At 44.6% G+C, this 14,845-nt stretch overlaps 1 protein-coding gene across 1 annotated transcript in view; it reads left to right on the forward strand.

Annotated features, from left to right (window-relative positions):
- Nucleotides 1-14,845, forward strand: part of POLR3B (RNA polymerase III subunit B) — a gene marked incomplete in the record, with an annotated part of 1,742,661 nt that overhangs the window by 120,185 nt on the left and 1,607,631 nt on the right. Inside the window, 1 exon segment of the mRNA XM_044088141.1 lies at nucleotides 3,777-3,877. Within this exon segment, the coding sequence (XP_043944076.1) occupies nucleotides 3,777-3,877 (101 nt within the window).

Raw genomic sequence — 14,845 nt, forward strand, 5'->3', positions numbered from 1 at the left:
TGCAATGATTAAGGACATAGATGACCAACAAACTGTTGCCGTAAGCCTGTTCTGTTTTATCAGGAGTGGATCCTGCCTGCTTAACCTTGTCGGCTTCTTTGAAGAGGTTACTTGAAACAATGTAAGAGGGAAAAGTTATATACTCCACATTTATACTTCACAAAGGAGTTTGACATCATCCCATATTCTGGTATTGAAGATCTCCACCAGCTAAATGTTAATTCCCATTTAACTCATTTGATAGCCAATTGGCTTACAAAAAGAACCCTTTAACTTGGAGAAGGTGCATTTACCTCCTTTTAGAAGACCTGTCTGTAGCGGTGTACACCAGGGATCAGTGCTTGAGCCATTCCTCTTTGACATTTACTTCTTGGAGGTCAAAACTAATGTTAAGGGTTTGAGTGACCAAGTTTGCAGATGACTATAAACATGGTGCCAACATAATCTCTCCAGGGGTTACAAAGAAAAAGAACCTTCAAGAGGACCTTTCACAAACCAGTAGCTGGTGTTATTAACCATGGACTGAAACTCTGTGGCAAAATAGTACAAGTCTCCTTTGGCAAGCATGATGTTCCCTGTAATCGTCACACTGACAGCATACCCCCCTTGAAAATTGGTAACTAGGTTCCCAGGTTCTTATGTTTGATTTCAGTGTATTCGCTATTATAACAAAAAAATCTGTTTTTCATTGCGCTGCTTTAGTAAGGGTATGGTGTCTAAGTACAGGGATGTGATCATTCTACTGTATTCGTATATTAGACCAGACTGAGTGCTGCATCTTGGAAAAAAGCTGTGATGGACTGTGTTACCCAAAGAGGGTAAAAACCCTTCAGGTGTGGCTTCATAAGGACAGATTTTGATTTTAAGACATTGGTAACTTGTCTGTCGTAGCTAAGAGAATGGTAAAGGTGTTGATAGATGTCAGTGTGGTTTGGTGGAGGGGAGACTAAAATGTTTGACATTAGTACAATGACCGTCTGGAAAGAAGCAAAGTCTAAGAAAACACCACTATAGCTGGTGGGTTTTGAAGCAGAGAAAGCATTCTGCAGAATCAGCTGGAATTTTGAGTAAGGCAATGGCAACATTTGCATTCCCTGACTAAATGAGGTTATATGAAAGCATGGAGGCAAAAAATAAGATGAAAAGAGTTCCTATCTGCAAGTGTGTGAACAGAGAAATGAAGGAGAGATGTCCCCTTTTACCCCTGTTATTTGAAGGTGTGAAACTCTTATTTTAACAAAGACTGTAAGCACAAACCAAAGATGTAACTAATATGGTACTTGGAATGGTAAGCTTCATTTGCAGATTTGTCCTTAAATCCTGAAAAGGACATTTTGGTGTTTCATGTAGTAGTAAACTATATACCCATGCATGAATTGTTTTAAGCAAGACCCATACTTATGGGACATAAGGTAAAGTATTTGGGGTGAATGGATCAAGGAGGATTGTTATGGTAGCTAAGGGTATGTAGGCAGAAACTAAACAAGAGATGCTACAAAAATTGAGAAAGTGGAAGCTCCTGACTGGTATAGGCATTGAAAAAGTTTAGTTCTCTTAGTGTAACATACAAATTGAGCATATTTTTATCAGCCACAGGAGAAGGTATGAATGATAATTTATAAAGCACTTAAAGGAATTTATTACCGAATAGGGAAGGGGCAAGAGTTAAGTGGAATGAGCTGTTTCTTTTCATAGAACAAGGTGTTTTGTGTTACTGATTGAGGAAGTACTCTTCTTCTTTCAGCTTTTCCTGGTTAGGGTTGCCACAGTGAGTCACCTGTCCACTCAAGATTGGCAGTGGAGTTATACGGTAGCGAGTTGCCAGCCCAGCGCCCATCTTTCAACAGAAGGTGCACACACACATGCACTCACGTCTAGGACCAATTTAGAGTGTCCAATCCACCTACACCATGTCTTTGGGATGTTGGAGGAAACCCACGCAACCACAGGGAGGACATGCAGACTCTGCACAGAAGGCACCCCAGCTGAGGATCGAACCGGAGAACCTCTTGCTGTGAGGGGGAAACACTAACTGCTGTGCCACCGCGGCTGCTCATGATTGAGGAAGTACTCTAGAGATACAAATTTAAGGGATGTGTATAGGACTCCAGCAAAAGGTTATAAATCAAAGTCGAAGATAATTACACATGGAGGGAGGGTTATAAGCTAGTGAGACTATGATTTTGGATGCAAGTCCTTAAGGAAAGTAACTGAACAGAGAATGTATGCATAATGTAGCAAGAATGTGGAAAGGACATTTTTATCAATAGGTATTAGGGACTTGGCAAATGAGCAAGAGGGGGTGTAATTTTCTGGAGGAAATTGGTAAAAGAACTGAGGTAAGCAAGTAAGTCTGGAGGGGACGGTAACATTTGGATGAGGTTATGCAGACGTTTGGACTGTTGGTCAGGGACTGATAAGTGTAGGCAAAAAGAAAGGGGTAGGGGACTGACAAGTGAAATGACCATCTCTGGTATAGTTTAGTTGAGTCTAGAAAAGAAGCTGCTGTTTAAAAACTGGATAGTTACTAGAACGTATAATTTAACATAACTAAGAATCAATAAGACGACATTAGAAAAAAATGGTAAAAGAGAATGGAAACAATTTCCAAAGGAAAAACTAGAAGAAATTTGTAAGGCTCCCGAGTATGCTACAAAGTCCAGATAACCAAGATTTTTGTATGGAAGTGTTTACATAAGTTTATTTTATATGCCAAGTAGACTTCAGAAGATTTATTTTAGGAGGGTAGCAAATGCTGGAAGTCTAAGTGGGGAGGGGTTGGGGGGAATAGGTGGAATGTAGTTATTGGAGATGCAGTGAATGGCATATTTTAAAAATTGCCTGCACAGTATTTTGTCAGAAGTGTTGGGTGAACAAATGATTGCAACCAAGGAAATAATTCTTTCTTTTGAGCTCAGATATATGGTCTACTAGAGACACTAAGGAGTTAGTAAATTTTTGCTCCCTATTGAAATGTCTGCACTCGAAATGCCAAGTGCTGAAAAGCCGAGAAAAGGACTGGAAACCCAGAGAAGAGCAAAGCTCAAAAATCGCTCTTCTCTAAAACTTTTTTTTGCAGGGAGGTGAACTCCGCACCACCATGACCACCAACTTGTATATACCAACTCTCAGCTCGCCATACCTCAGAGAAAATGGAATATTTCAAGAACTAGCATCTTCGACGTGGTATATACAGGTTTGATCTTTCGGCCATTCAGTCTTCACATTTCAGGACTTGCTCTAGCGGGTACCAACATTTCAAATGGTTACCATAAGTTTTGAAAGTGGAAATCAAAATCTAGTCTGAACGTCAAGGACTTTTTTTTTTTTTTTTTTATATAAAGGAAATTAGAAGTACTGGAGGTAGAGTATTTAAAAGGAAAGGAGTGAATTCTTTAGAAATGGAACTTGTAACAATACGTGCAGAATAATGTTGGGAGGAGCATGAGGTTTAAGTGAGCAACTTGTGTAGTTGTGGAGATAAATTTAAAATTATTCAAAGGAAAACATGTATACTGCTCGAGAATAGCAATTTAAACTTGACATATGTAGTAACAGATTAATATATCATTAAATAAGATGTTTAAAAAATGTTTTGCTCAGTTTTCTTTACAGAAATTTATTTCATTTTTGAGCCTACAAAACTGGTCATTGGACACTTCCCTCAAGCTCAAAATCGTACTACTTCAGTTGACCTACATCCTATGCTGTATTGTGTGTAAAGTAAATGATTGTCAATTTTTCTTAGGTGTTAACATTTTTTTCTCCCCTCCAAGTGTCGCCTCAGAGATATGACCTATTCTGCACCAATTACTGTGGATATTGAGTACACGAGAGGTAGCCAAAGGATCATTCGCAATGCATTACCAATTGGCAGGTAAGACCACTTTAAATGCATTATGGAAAAGAAACTAAGATAATATGAATCTGGCTTTTGGACTGTACTGTTATTTATTTGGGTCATCTGTTTGCTTATATGTGTATGGTCTTTCAGCAATGTACTTAGCGAGTCCTTAATCCCCACTTGGGTTTGAATTTTTTCCCTTAAGTAATGTGTTAGCTGTGAAGGGATATTGCTGTTAAATGACTTTTTATGTTGTAGATAAAAACTTCATAACACGTGATCTGAAGTAGTTTACTTCGTTTGGTCTTCAACTTGTGGGTCTCTGATCCACATCCGACCCGACATGGCTGCATTTTACAGCTGTGGATCCAAGCTCTAGATTCCTCCCCTTACCCATAATGCCCCCTTGTCTCCCTTCAGATCTCTTTTGCCGCCACCGTGGTTTCTGAGCTAGTAGGTCATGTACGAGAGCAAAACTTTAGACTTTCTATCTTATTTCTTCCTATTTTCTTCCTTATCTTTTCTTTCCTCCCAGCGTCTGCATCGGACAAAAACAAAAAGCTTTCACCTATCTTTCTCTTTCCCTGTCTAGAGGGTGTGTGTGTGTGTGTGTGTGTGTGTGTGTGTGTGTGTGTGTGTGTGTGTGTGTGTGTGTGTGTGTGTGTGTGTGTGTGTGCACACTCGCGCACGCGCGCCTGATAGGCAGATGGCAGAAGCCCTTAAGGCAGGGTTTAGAAAATAGAGTGTGGCCATATGCTATCTCCGGCAGATGGCCACACTTTGTGTGTGGTTTGCCTAGGTGCACACCACCTTAAGTCCCTCTGTCCTATTTGCACTGGCTTCAACCCCAGGGCACTTAAGGACAGGCCGGATAAACTTATCCTAAAGGGTTTGTCCCTCTCTTCAGGGATTACAGTCCCTTCTTCCCCTGCAGGGGTAGCAATGGCTGCTTGCTTGTACTTCCTCTTCCCCAGCCTCAGTGACTCAAACTCCCACCAAGAGGTCCGGGGAAGGGGATAAGTCTAAGAAAGACTGGTCTCGCAAGCAGTCCCCAGACCACTCATAGCAGACTGGTGTGCCACCAAAGCCAGGCCTCCAACTAGGCCTGGGTCTCCTCTGTTGCACTCACCCAGGTTCTTCCCCCCCCGAGTCCGAGGCGACTCATAGCCGGTCCCCAGCTAGGTCTTCTCCCCACTGGTATTCCCGAACAGTTTCGGTGGCATCTTCCTGCTCCACCCAGAGTCTCAGTGAAGTGGAGATGGACAAGATGATGTGGAGATTTGTCCGCAGTCTGATCCAAATGGGGGTCTTGCTGGTGCCCTCTCCCTCCAGATGGGGGGCTCCTTGCAACCCTTTTTCTGACCAATAACTCCTTCTCAGATTAGACTGGCGGTTTCGTAGTTTTGATCAGAGGACCCTCTGGGTTGAGGGGTTGGCGCCAACGGTGCCATGTACCTCAACGCTAGCTGTTGCCTTGAGCTTGGTGGATCCAACGGGATCGGATCCGAGCTCTTGGAGCCATAGCCTCTGGATCAGATCTGAGGGGGGTGCTCTCTGCTCAGAGTGCTTCCGTGTGGAGCATTCCATTTGGCATCTCTGCTTCTGGAGGCTCTGCTCCAACTCTCCTGTCTGGTCAGGGGAGGATGGGCCCCACCAGTACGTCCCAGGAGGATAGTTCCCCATGAGCATTCTACATGGTGGAGAGGGTTCTTGCGGTGTCTAGGCCTCTGACCATCTCGTCCTTTGACTCTTTCCAGACCACCTTGGCTCTGAGTGCAGTTCTGACTGTCTTGCCATCTTAGGGACAGCGGGTGGTCGCTATGCCCCAGGAAGTTCCGGTGTTAGAACAACAAGAGGCTTGTGAGTCCTCCACAGAGAGTCCCCCCCTGAGGAGGTGCCTCGAAGAAGTACATGTGAAAGGCACTTAGACTCCTCCAGGGTCCCACACAGAAGACACTGACTTGGATGAAGAGGAAGGTTCCCCAAGGTCACCCCCCCCCCCCGAGGATATCTTCTTTGGAGAAATCATGGAGCTCCTCTGCCGGGGGAGGGGGGGGGCGAGTAGTCAGCCCCAAAACTGACCTCCAGATGAGTCTCTTCCTGGAGGCATTTGGCTCTGGCCCATCTCCCTTTTTTGTGTCCCTCCTGCTGATCCACATGTGGATCTGATGACATCTAGGGCATGGAAGCAGCTGGACATCATAGAGCCCATTTCCAAGTGCCCCAACAAAGTATTGAGGCCCCCCCCCGTCGTACAGGACGCATTGGAACAAGGGGTCCCCGGTAGATGCGATGATGATGGCAGCCGCCACCAAGAAGGAGCTCGTGCCGGAGAGCTCCATGGTTCATCCCCCTAATCAAACATCAAGAGTGATGGACTGTTTTGGGAAGCGAGTATATATTTCAGCGACCTTCTCGGTGAGGGGACTAAACTATATGGCACATGTCATTTGACTACAGAGAGTGAAGGAAATCAGAGTCGATCCCAGAGTCTGTCGGTGAAGGATGAAGACATTCTCTGCCCGATTAGCCACTTCCAAAGCTGTTGCCAACACGTCCATGCGATTGCTCTCTCATGCCACGGAGGGAGTCACAAGGGGGGCTGGAACAGGCATTACCATCAGGCGTCATGCCTGGCTCTGGTTGTGTCAATTTTTGGAGCCCTACAAGGCGTCTTTCACCAATGCCTCTTTATGATGGTTCTTCCCTCTTCAGGAAATTGGTGAAAGAGACACTGGCTAAGAGCAAGAAGGATGGGAAGACACTGTCTGCTGTGGGGATCCGCTTCTAGTCTCTTCAAAGATCCTTTTCCAGGATTCTGTGCGGAACGAAGAAGGTGTGGTTCCAGAAGTCTCAGGCGTTTTCCTGGGACCTTCTGGATTCTGTGTCTCCCAGAGGCAGAGTGGGTTACGACAGACGTCTAAGAGACAGAGGGGTCCTAGGGATATCTGGATCCGAGAACCTTTCTCGGAGAAACCTGGGCAGCAACCCTAAGGGGTTGCCCGACTGCTCATCTCTGGAAGCAGTCGGGGGTCACCTGTCATTACACCCGAAGGGATGGATGTCCATTATAACAGATCACTGGGTGTTGTGAATCATATCTAGAGGATATTTCGTTCCATTCAATGAGCATCCCCTTCCAAACAAACTCCTCCCAGACGTCCCACCCACGCAATGGGAGGAGGCAGCAATATAAATAGGAATGCTGCTGAAGAGGCATCCAACCGGTCCCCCTAGCCCAGTCTGGATCTGGCGTTTATTCCAAGTTCTTTTTGGGCCAAAGAAAATGGGGGACCTCAGACCAATCTTGGAATTGTCCACATTGAACCTGTCAGTAACAAAGGTGAAATTCTGGATGGTCACTCTTCAGTCTATACTGCTCTTTCTGCAGGCCAAAGGCTGGATGTGCTTGATCGATCTCCAAGATGCGTACTACCACATCAAAATGGACAGACACTCCTGGAGGTTTCTTCACTTCCAGCTGGGAGCTAATCACTACCAGTTCAGAGCTCTTCCTTTTTGGTCTCACTACAGCCCCCAGGGTGTTTACCAAGGTGATGGTGGTTGTAGCGACTCACCTGAGGCTCCAGGGTATTTAGGTCTTTCCGTACCTGGACAATTGGCTCTTTGCTGCCCCTTCAGAGCATCTACTGTGCCAAGCCAGGGATTGCTTCATTCAATTAGTGAGCAAACTGGGTATTACCATCAGTCTGAACAAATCTTCTCTAGCTCTGGTCCAGGTTCTGGATTTTATCGGTGGGCATTTGGACACTCCTCAAATGAGGGTTTTCCTCATCCCAGACAGGATACACAGTCTAAGATTACATGCGTTACAAATTCTTTATGCTTAAGTGTCTACAGCCGAAGCAGTTCTAAGGTTATTGGGCTCCATGGTGGCCATGATCAATCTCCTGCCGATGGTTCGCCTTCATATGAGAGTTCTTCAGTGGACACTTGCTATCCATTGGTCCCTGTTAGACCTTCCTTTATCCTTTCCTGTAAGACTCTCAAGAGTATGCAAGGACTTCCTTCGGTGGTGGATTCAATCCCTGGACCTCCTCAAGGGATGTTCCTTTCACCCTCCCTTTCCCAAAACCACGGTGACCACGGACGCCTCCCAGCTAGGGTGGGGGGGGGCACTGCTAGGAATGGATGGTCCAAGGCACGTGGTCCCCCTCAGAGACCAGTTTGCATATCCGCATTCTAGAGATGAGGGCGGTCCTCCTTGCATTGCAGGCACTTCATGCTCATCTTCTTCTAGGGGCAATTGCTATTCAGGCAGACAATATGTCAGTGGTCTGGTACATCAACAAACAAGGGAGAACTAGATCTTATCCCCTCTGAGAAGCCATGAGTGTGTGGGAATGGGCAGTCTGCACCGGCCACTTTCTAGTGGCAACGCATATTCCGGGGCGGTCCAACATTCTAGTGGGCAGGCTCAGCAGATCTAACCTGATGCCTTACGAGTGGCCTCTGAATCCTTCATTAGCGGAGCAGATATTTCTTAAGTGGGGTCAGCCTTGCTGCAATCTCTTTGCATCTCCTTCCATTGCGAAATGCAGCGAGTTTTTTGCTCTGAACCCCCCCCCCCGGAGGGGGAAGCCCCCAGAGATGTACTGGTTCATGCTTGGTCTCCTCTATGCTTATCCACCACTTTCTCATATGTCAAAGTTTCTTCAGAAAGCTCGAAGGCTGGGGAGCACTGTGATCCTCATCACCCCATTCTGCCCTTGCCAGGTTTGGTTCCCCACACTGTGATCTCGTCTAGTTGTTCCTCCATGGACGTTGGCTCCAGTTCTGGATCTTCATCCCTTAGGGATCCCTCGCCCAGATCTGGACAGTCTGAAGCCCACTGCTTGGCTGCTCCGGTTCCCATGATTATCCAGACTCACGGATTGTCATCCCCTGTAAAGTCCATTTTTGTAGCGGCTCACATATCCTCCACCAGAAAGGTCTATCGTAGTAAATGGAGAGGTTTATCCATATGGGCCACTCCTAGGCTTTGGACCCTTTCACGGCACCTCTTTCGGCAGTCTTAGATTTTCTGGCAAGCATCTTTCATCAAGGTGCTAATTCCTGTACAGTTAAGTGCAACTGGCAGTTATTTCTAATTTGCATGTGGGGGTGAATATGTCTTCCTTGGCTTCTTCCAAACTTTGTAAGACCTTTCTTAAAGGTGCTTTTCTTAGACCTCCGGTTAAGGACCCTAGGCCTCCATGGGATCTTACCTTAGTGTTACAGGCATTGGTTTCTGCACCCTTCGAACCTGCAGCCTCAGTTGAGTTAAAATTTTTAACTGGGAAAACTGCTTTCTTGGTGGCCATTACCTCAGCCAGAAGAGTGTTAGAGTTTTAGGCTCTTTCTGTTAAGGTGTCTTATATGATCTTTCACAAAGACAAGAGTGTCGCTGCGCACTAATCCATCTTTCCTTTCTAAGGTGGCCTTGGAAACCAATATTAATCAGACTATCAATTTACCAGTTTTTTTCCCCAACTTCCGGAACAAAGGGGGAATACAAGCTGCATCTGCTTGATTTCCATAGACAATTGAGATTTTATTTACACAGGACGAAACCTTTTTGTAAATCTGATCAGCTGTTTGTGTCTTATACTAAACCCTTCTTAGGCAAGCCAGTTTCCAAGATAACAGTTGCTTGCTGGATTTCTCTATGCATTACTCGAGCCTATGCTGTGAAAGATAGGTCTCTGCCAGGACAAGTGAAGGCATATTCCACCCGATCTAGGACTGTCAGCTGCCTTGTGGTTTAGGGTGTCTCTGGACAATATCTGCTCGGCAGCCACGTGGTCCTCGTGGTCATATCTTTATTTCATATTACAAGCTGGGCATTGTGTTTAGGAACAGAGCATCCTTTGGCTCTGCGGTGCTCTGGAACATCCTTTCATGAGGGCCACCCAGGAGTTTTTGGTAGCTGGGGACTCTGTCCCACAGGTTGAAGACCAAATGAGGTAAACTACTTCAGATAAAGAAGTTATGTACTCACCATAACATTCCATCTGAGTAGTTGTACTTCATTTGTCTTCAACCTCCTTCCCCCGACCTTCTGCATTTAGCTTTGCATAAATTGTGTGGCCCTTGGCTTAGTCTAGGTCTGGGAAGTGTCATGGAGATTCTTTGTTATGATAAGGTGATATTGGTGCCTGATGCATCTTGGGCAGCAAACCCGATCTGAAGGGAGACAAGGGGGCATTATGGGTTGAGAGAGGTGTCTGGAGCTCAGATCCATAACTGGAAAATGCAGCTGTGTCTGATCCGATGTGGATCCGAGACCCACAGGTTGATGAAGACAAATGAAGTACAACTACTCAGATGGAATGTTACGGTGAGTACATAACTTCTTTATTTATACCATTGATTTAATGAAAAAAAAAATTCTGAGCACTAGTGCTAGGCACCTGCTCACTTGATTAATAGATGTGTCTGGAAGCTTCTGGGAAGATGGGAGGATAGGATGGGTTGTGTGGGCTGGGGAAGATGAATCTAGATTTAATATTGCGCTTTAAACTGCAGCTGGGGGGAACTGCTAGAACTTTTATCACAGGTGTTATGACTGCTCAGCAGGTAATTTCCCCAACTGTCCTATCCCTACAATGCATTCTTTTTTCCTTGCAACAAAGTGTTTGCATATACTGTATGGGCACAGGTTACGTGTGTGTTCAGTGCATTTTAGGTGGTTCTTCATCTTGGACGAGAGAGCGATCCTTCTTTTAACTCTAACTCTTACTTTGTGTAGGGGTCTCCTTTTTCTCTCTCCACATTTTTGTGATATGTTGGATTGTTTTTTTTTTTTTTTCTGCCACTTTTTTTGGGTCCAAGCCCTGTTTTGGTGACATCATCACTGAGCTCTTGTGTATCTCAGAAAATATATAACATCAGGGAACAGCCTGCTAAGGGTATTATTTATGTAGGACTGTAACGCAATGCTTCTAGGCATTTGTATTTAAGTTTTAGTAATGGTAGTAAGAGTTGCCAGTGTGAGATGGGACACAATATAAAAGTTGTTTCATGTAAATCAACAGCCCAGGAAATGATTTTTTTGAGCTTAGACATAGGATCTGGATTGCCTAGAAGACAGTAAGGTCTTAGTAAGTTTTGGCTTCCTATTGAAATTTCCGCACTCAAAATGCTGAGTACTGAAAAGCCAAAAAAAAGGCTGAAAACCCGCAGAAGAGTGAATCTCAAAACTTGCTCTTCTCTCTCAAAATTTTTGCAGGGGGGCAAGTCCACTTGCAAGCTTTCCTTTGTGGGCTAATCTCTGTTCTTTGCTTTCATTGAGGTTGGACCTAGGTGAATGTTCTGTTTTTAAATCAGAAAAACAAAAACACAGCCTAGCAAGCTCTGACAAATACTTCTCTTTGCTTTTTAAAGTTAGAATTGTGGAGTGGCTGAATCAAAAGTCAAGGTTTCTACAGCATTTGTCATGGTCGCACCACAATGACCTTTAATGTAGAGCCAGTCTTTTAGTCTAGTCCAGTCATCTCCATCTTAAAACTGCCACCAGTCCTACAGTTGATTTATGATATGACAGTTTCCATTTAAAGGCAAGAGGCAGGAACTCTCTCTGTAGGCAATTGGACCATTTCCTGCAGAAGCCAGGAAACAGCTGTCAGTTTCTCTGTAGGTATCCGCGACTCTACCTCTGGTCTTGTCAGGCATCTGTTTTACTGTGAGTCTGCTTTAAAAGCATTGGTGCTGCACACAAATGGCTTCCAGGAGGTGGCATCATTTGCTGTGGAATAGCCTTCCTCACTATGCAGTTTTGGTACATAATTCTGTTGGTCATTTTACTTAGTTTACTGAAGTTGATCCCCCATCTTTGTTTAGACGTTTCACATTTAACATTGTCCACAGATTCAGCACAATTTTTTCCACTTTCCAGTCTCTATGGCCCCCTCATGGTGTGTTCAGATTTCTTCATTTCTACTTCCTGCCTCATATATGAGGTTTTCCTCATCCACCTACATTCAGTTTAACTTGGAGAAGACTTTTCAATTCAGAGATGCCTTTCTGGACCTCATTGGTTGAGAAAGTGGAAGTCTGTGTGGAAGTCAAAGCATTTGTAGCCACAGCTAGATGTCTGTAGAAGATATGGCTGAGGAGGACTGGGGCTATTCCTTTATTCAAGAGATCTAAAGTTCTGAAATTCATTCCTTTTATTCAAGGAGGAAGTTGGCCCTGTCTTGCAGTCTTCTCTTTCTAGAGGCATCTAGCAGTGGAGCATTCCCCTTAGATGTGTTGCTGATCAATTCAAGCTCTGAACACCTTGAGACTAAGGCTATGTCATAAGGAAGGCAGACCAGATATATTTCATTTTCCCCTAAGAATTCCTTGTAGGACAGATGCTCCAAAACTGGAATGGTTATAGCAGATCCTATTGAGAGGCTCCATTTTCCTAAAGTTTCATCTGTCTGTGCCCCTGATGAGGAGTCAAGGGCTCTGGACAGTTTTAAAAAATGTCTCCATGCTGTCTTTGAGGGAGCTGCTCCCTTACATACGCTTTACTTTCAAAGAGACCTAGTGGTTGAAATGCAACGTGCTGTTGATAGCGCAGAGTCCTTTATCAACGCTTTGGTTTATTTTACATAAAATGCCTTGCATGTACTTGCCAGGGCAGTGAAAATCTGGTATTGCTCTCCATTAGTGCTCTCAATTTCACCAGACCACTTTTGTCAGGAACATTGAAAAGGCAGTTGTTTCTGCTTCTAAAGAGCCCTTGCTATTCAACCCCAAGACTGAATGTCTCAGTGGAATGGAAGAAAGACCAGACATGGTCACAGAAGTAAAGTTTCATCTTTCGTAGTTTTTTTTTCAGATTTTTACAAGTCCAGGATATCTTGATTCTGCCTTAACCCATACCCCAAAAGTAGACCTGCATCAGACACCAGCGACCTGCTTCTTTTGGGGATCCATCAGGACCCACTGGCCCTGGGGATTTGGATCTGAACACTTTGATGGTTCATATCTATTTCAACTCCCAACCCCACCATATTTCTATAAAAGTGGTCATAGGGGAAACTCTTCCTAATTGTACTGTTGCATTTCTGTACTACCCAGGAAGCATGGATAAGGAAATCAGTCGCTATAGATTATCGCTTGCCTTCTTTCTCTGCCCTTGTCAGACATGTCTTACCTAAAGGTATTTACTGAATGTCATACTACAGTAATTGTTTACTACAGAACCAAGACCATCCACATTTGTCTATAACTGGATGAGTTCTGCATCCAAGCAGTGTTCCTCTAACTATAGACCACTGTGCAGTTTACACGGTCATATTTCTAGTCCTTGGGTCTGTGTCTCATGGTGTTGACTAGGCTAATGAATACAAGAGCTTTTTTAAGTTTAGCCATGCATCCCAAATCTCTGCCAAGTTCTTTTACCCTTGTTAAGCATAAACAGGAGCTTGGAAAATGAAACATTTATAAGCAGGGGCCTGGAAAATTGACAATTTACAGGCTGCCTGTGTCCATTAGACACATTGGTGCCAAACCAGGGATGAGTCTCCTTTTCCCCATCTAGTTGTCCACATTACACTTGAATTGGGTTAGGGAGGAACTGTGCTTCATGTGAATGTGGGGCCCCTTCCAGAGAAGGGGTAGTCTCTGGGATACATGCCTGTGTCTCTAGCAGCTCCTACTTGTATCGCAGGCAAGGTTTAAGTCTTTATAAAGGGTAATCCTGGTGCTGTTTTGCAGATATGCAGGAAGCCCATCAAAGTGGGGTCTGACAGTGCCTTGCATGCCATGCATATATCTCCCCCCAACAGCCTGTAGGAAACAATACAGGGATAGGGCTGTGAGGCAAGTCTGCATAGGACATGTTACTTGCACCCTGTATTCTTTTAGTGAGGAACCTCTATGGCTATTCTAGTTTTTGGATATGCCTGGTTAGGTACCTATCAAAGAGGGAATTGTACTCCATTATAAGTCTGATGAATGCCGAATACAGTTGAACAATGATTTCCTTGGACCTAGATGCCATATTTTGTTTATAAGTAACACAGTATAGAATAGAACTGTAGACACATGGTGGTCAAAGGTTAGATCACTGTCTGTCTGTGACCAAGTCCTTGACTACTGGCTCACCTCTTAGGGTTGTATTGTCAGTATGATAGTTACCAGGGGTGGATGACATCCCAAAGGATACTATTATGCATTTCTTGGCATTTAGTTTTAGTCCGTGGCACTGACACCAGCTCTGTGTGCGTGTCAGCTAGAGACCATTGATTGCCCTCGACTTCAGACAAGTAAATGACATAAAGGAGCAGTCCCAAGACCAATCCCTGAGGGACTCTGCTTGTAACTGGCCTCTTTGTAGAGGTGGTGTCCCTAATTCTAACTTCCCTAGGTCCTGTCTGAGCCAGTTAGCTATCTTCCTTGTTGACATAAGGGTTTCTACCTAACCTCTTGAGTTTATCAACAATGCCTGAATGGGATATTTTGTCAAATTTCTTGGGCAGCTCAAGGTACAGTATGAACCACTTTGAGGTCACCAATACAATGGATGAGGGCAAAGTCTACCAGGTTGAGTAGACATGACATGTCCTTCATGAAACTAAATTGGGTTGGGTCCAGTGTCTGGTGGCCTCCTATGTCCTTCTTGATCATTTCCATGATAATTCTTTCCATGGCTTTGCATATGAGACTTATAGGTCTGTAGATGGCCCACCTTTGTGCAGAGGGATTGCTGTTGCTGTTCTCCATTCATGAGGCTGCAGTTAAATAGCAACTCCAGAGGCCTGATGAGTCATGTCTCGTGCTATTTAGAAGCATCCTGGAATATTATCTGGGCCCATTATTGCAGTGCTCTTGGCCTTGGAGAGCATTTCGGACCTGTTCCCTAGTGATGGCAAGTGGAGTTAAATTTGATGGTATTCCCTGAGGGGAGGGTTGAGGGGAGAGAGAGGTAAAATTGTAGCTGAATTTATCGGCCAGTAGGTTTGCTGTATCATCTGGCTTAGTATAGGTGGCTCCATTTACAGTGAG

The sequence above is a fragment of the Protopterus annectens genome, chromosome 11.part0 (genome assembly GCF_019279795.1).
Source record: "Protopterus annectens isolate FY-2018-M chromosome 11.part0, PAN1.0, whole genome shotgun sequence".
NCBI classification, from domain to species: Eukaryota; Metazoa; Chordata; order Ceratodontiformes; family Protopteridae; genus Protopterus; species Protopterus annectens.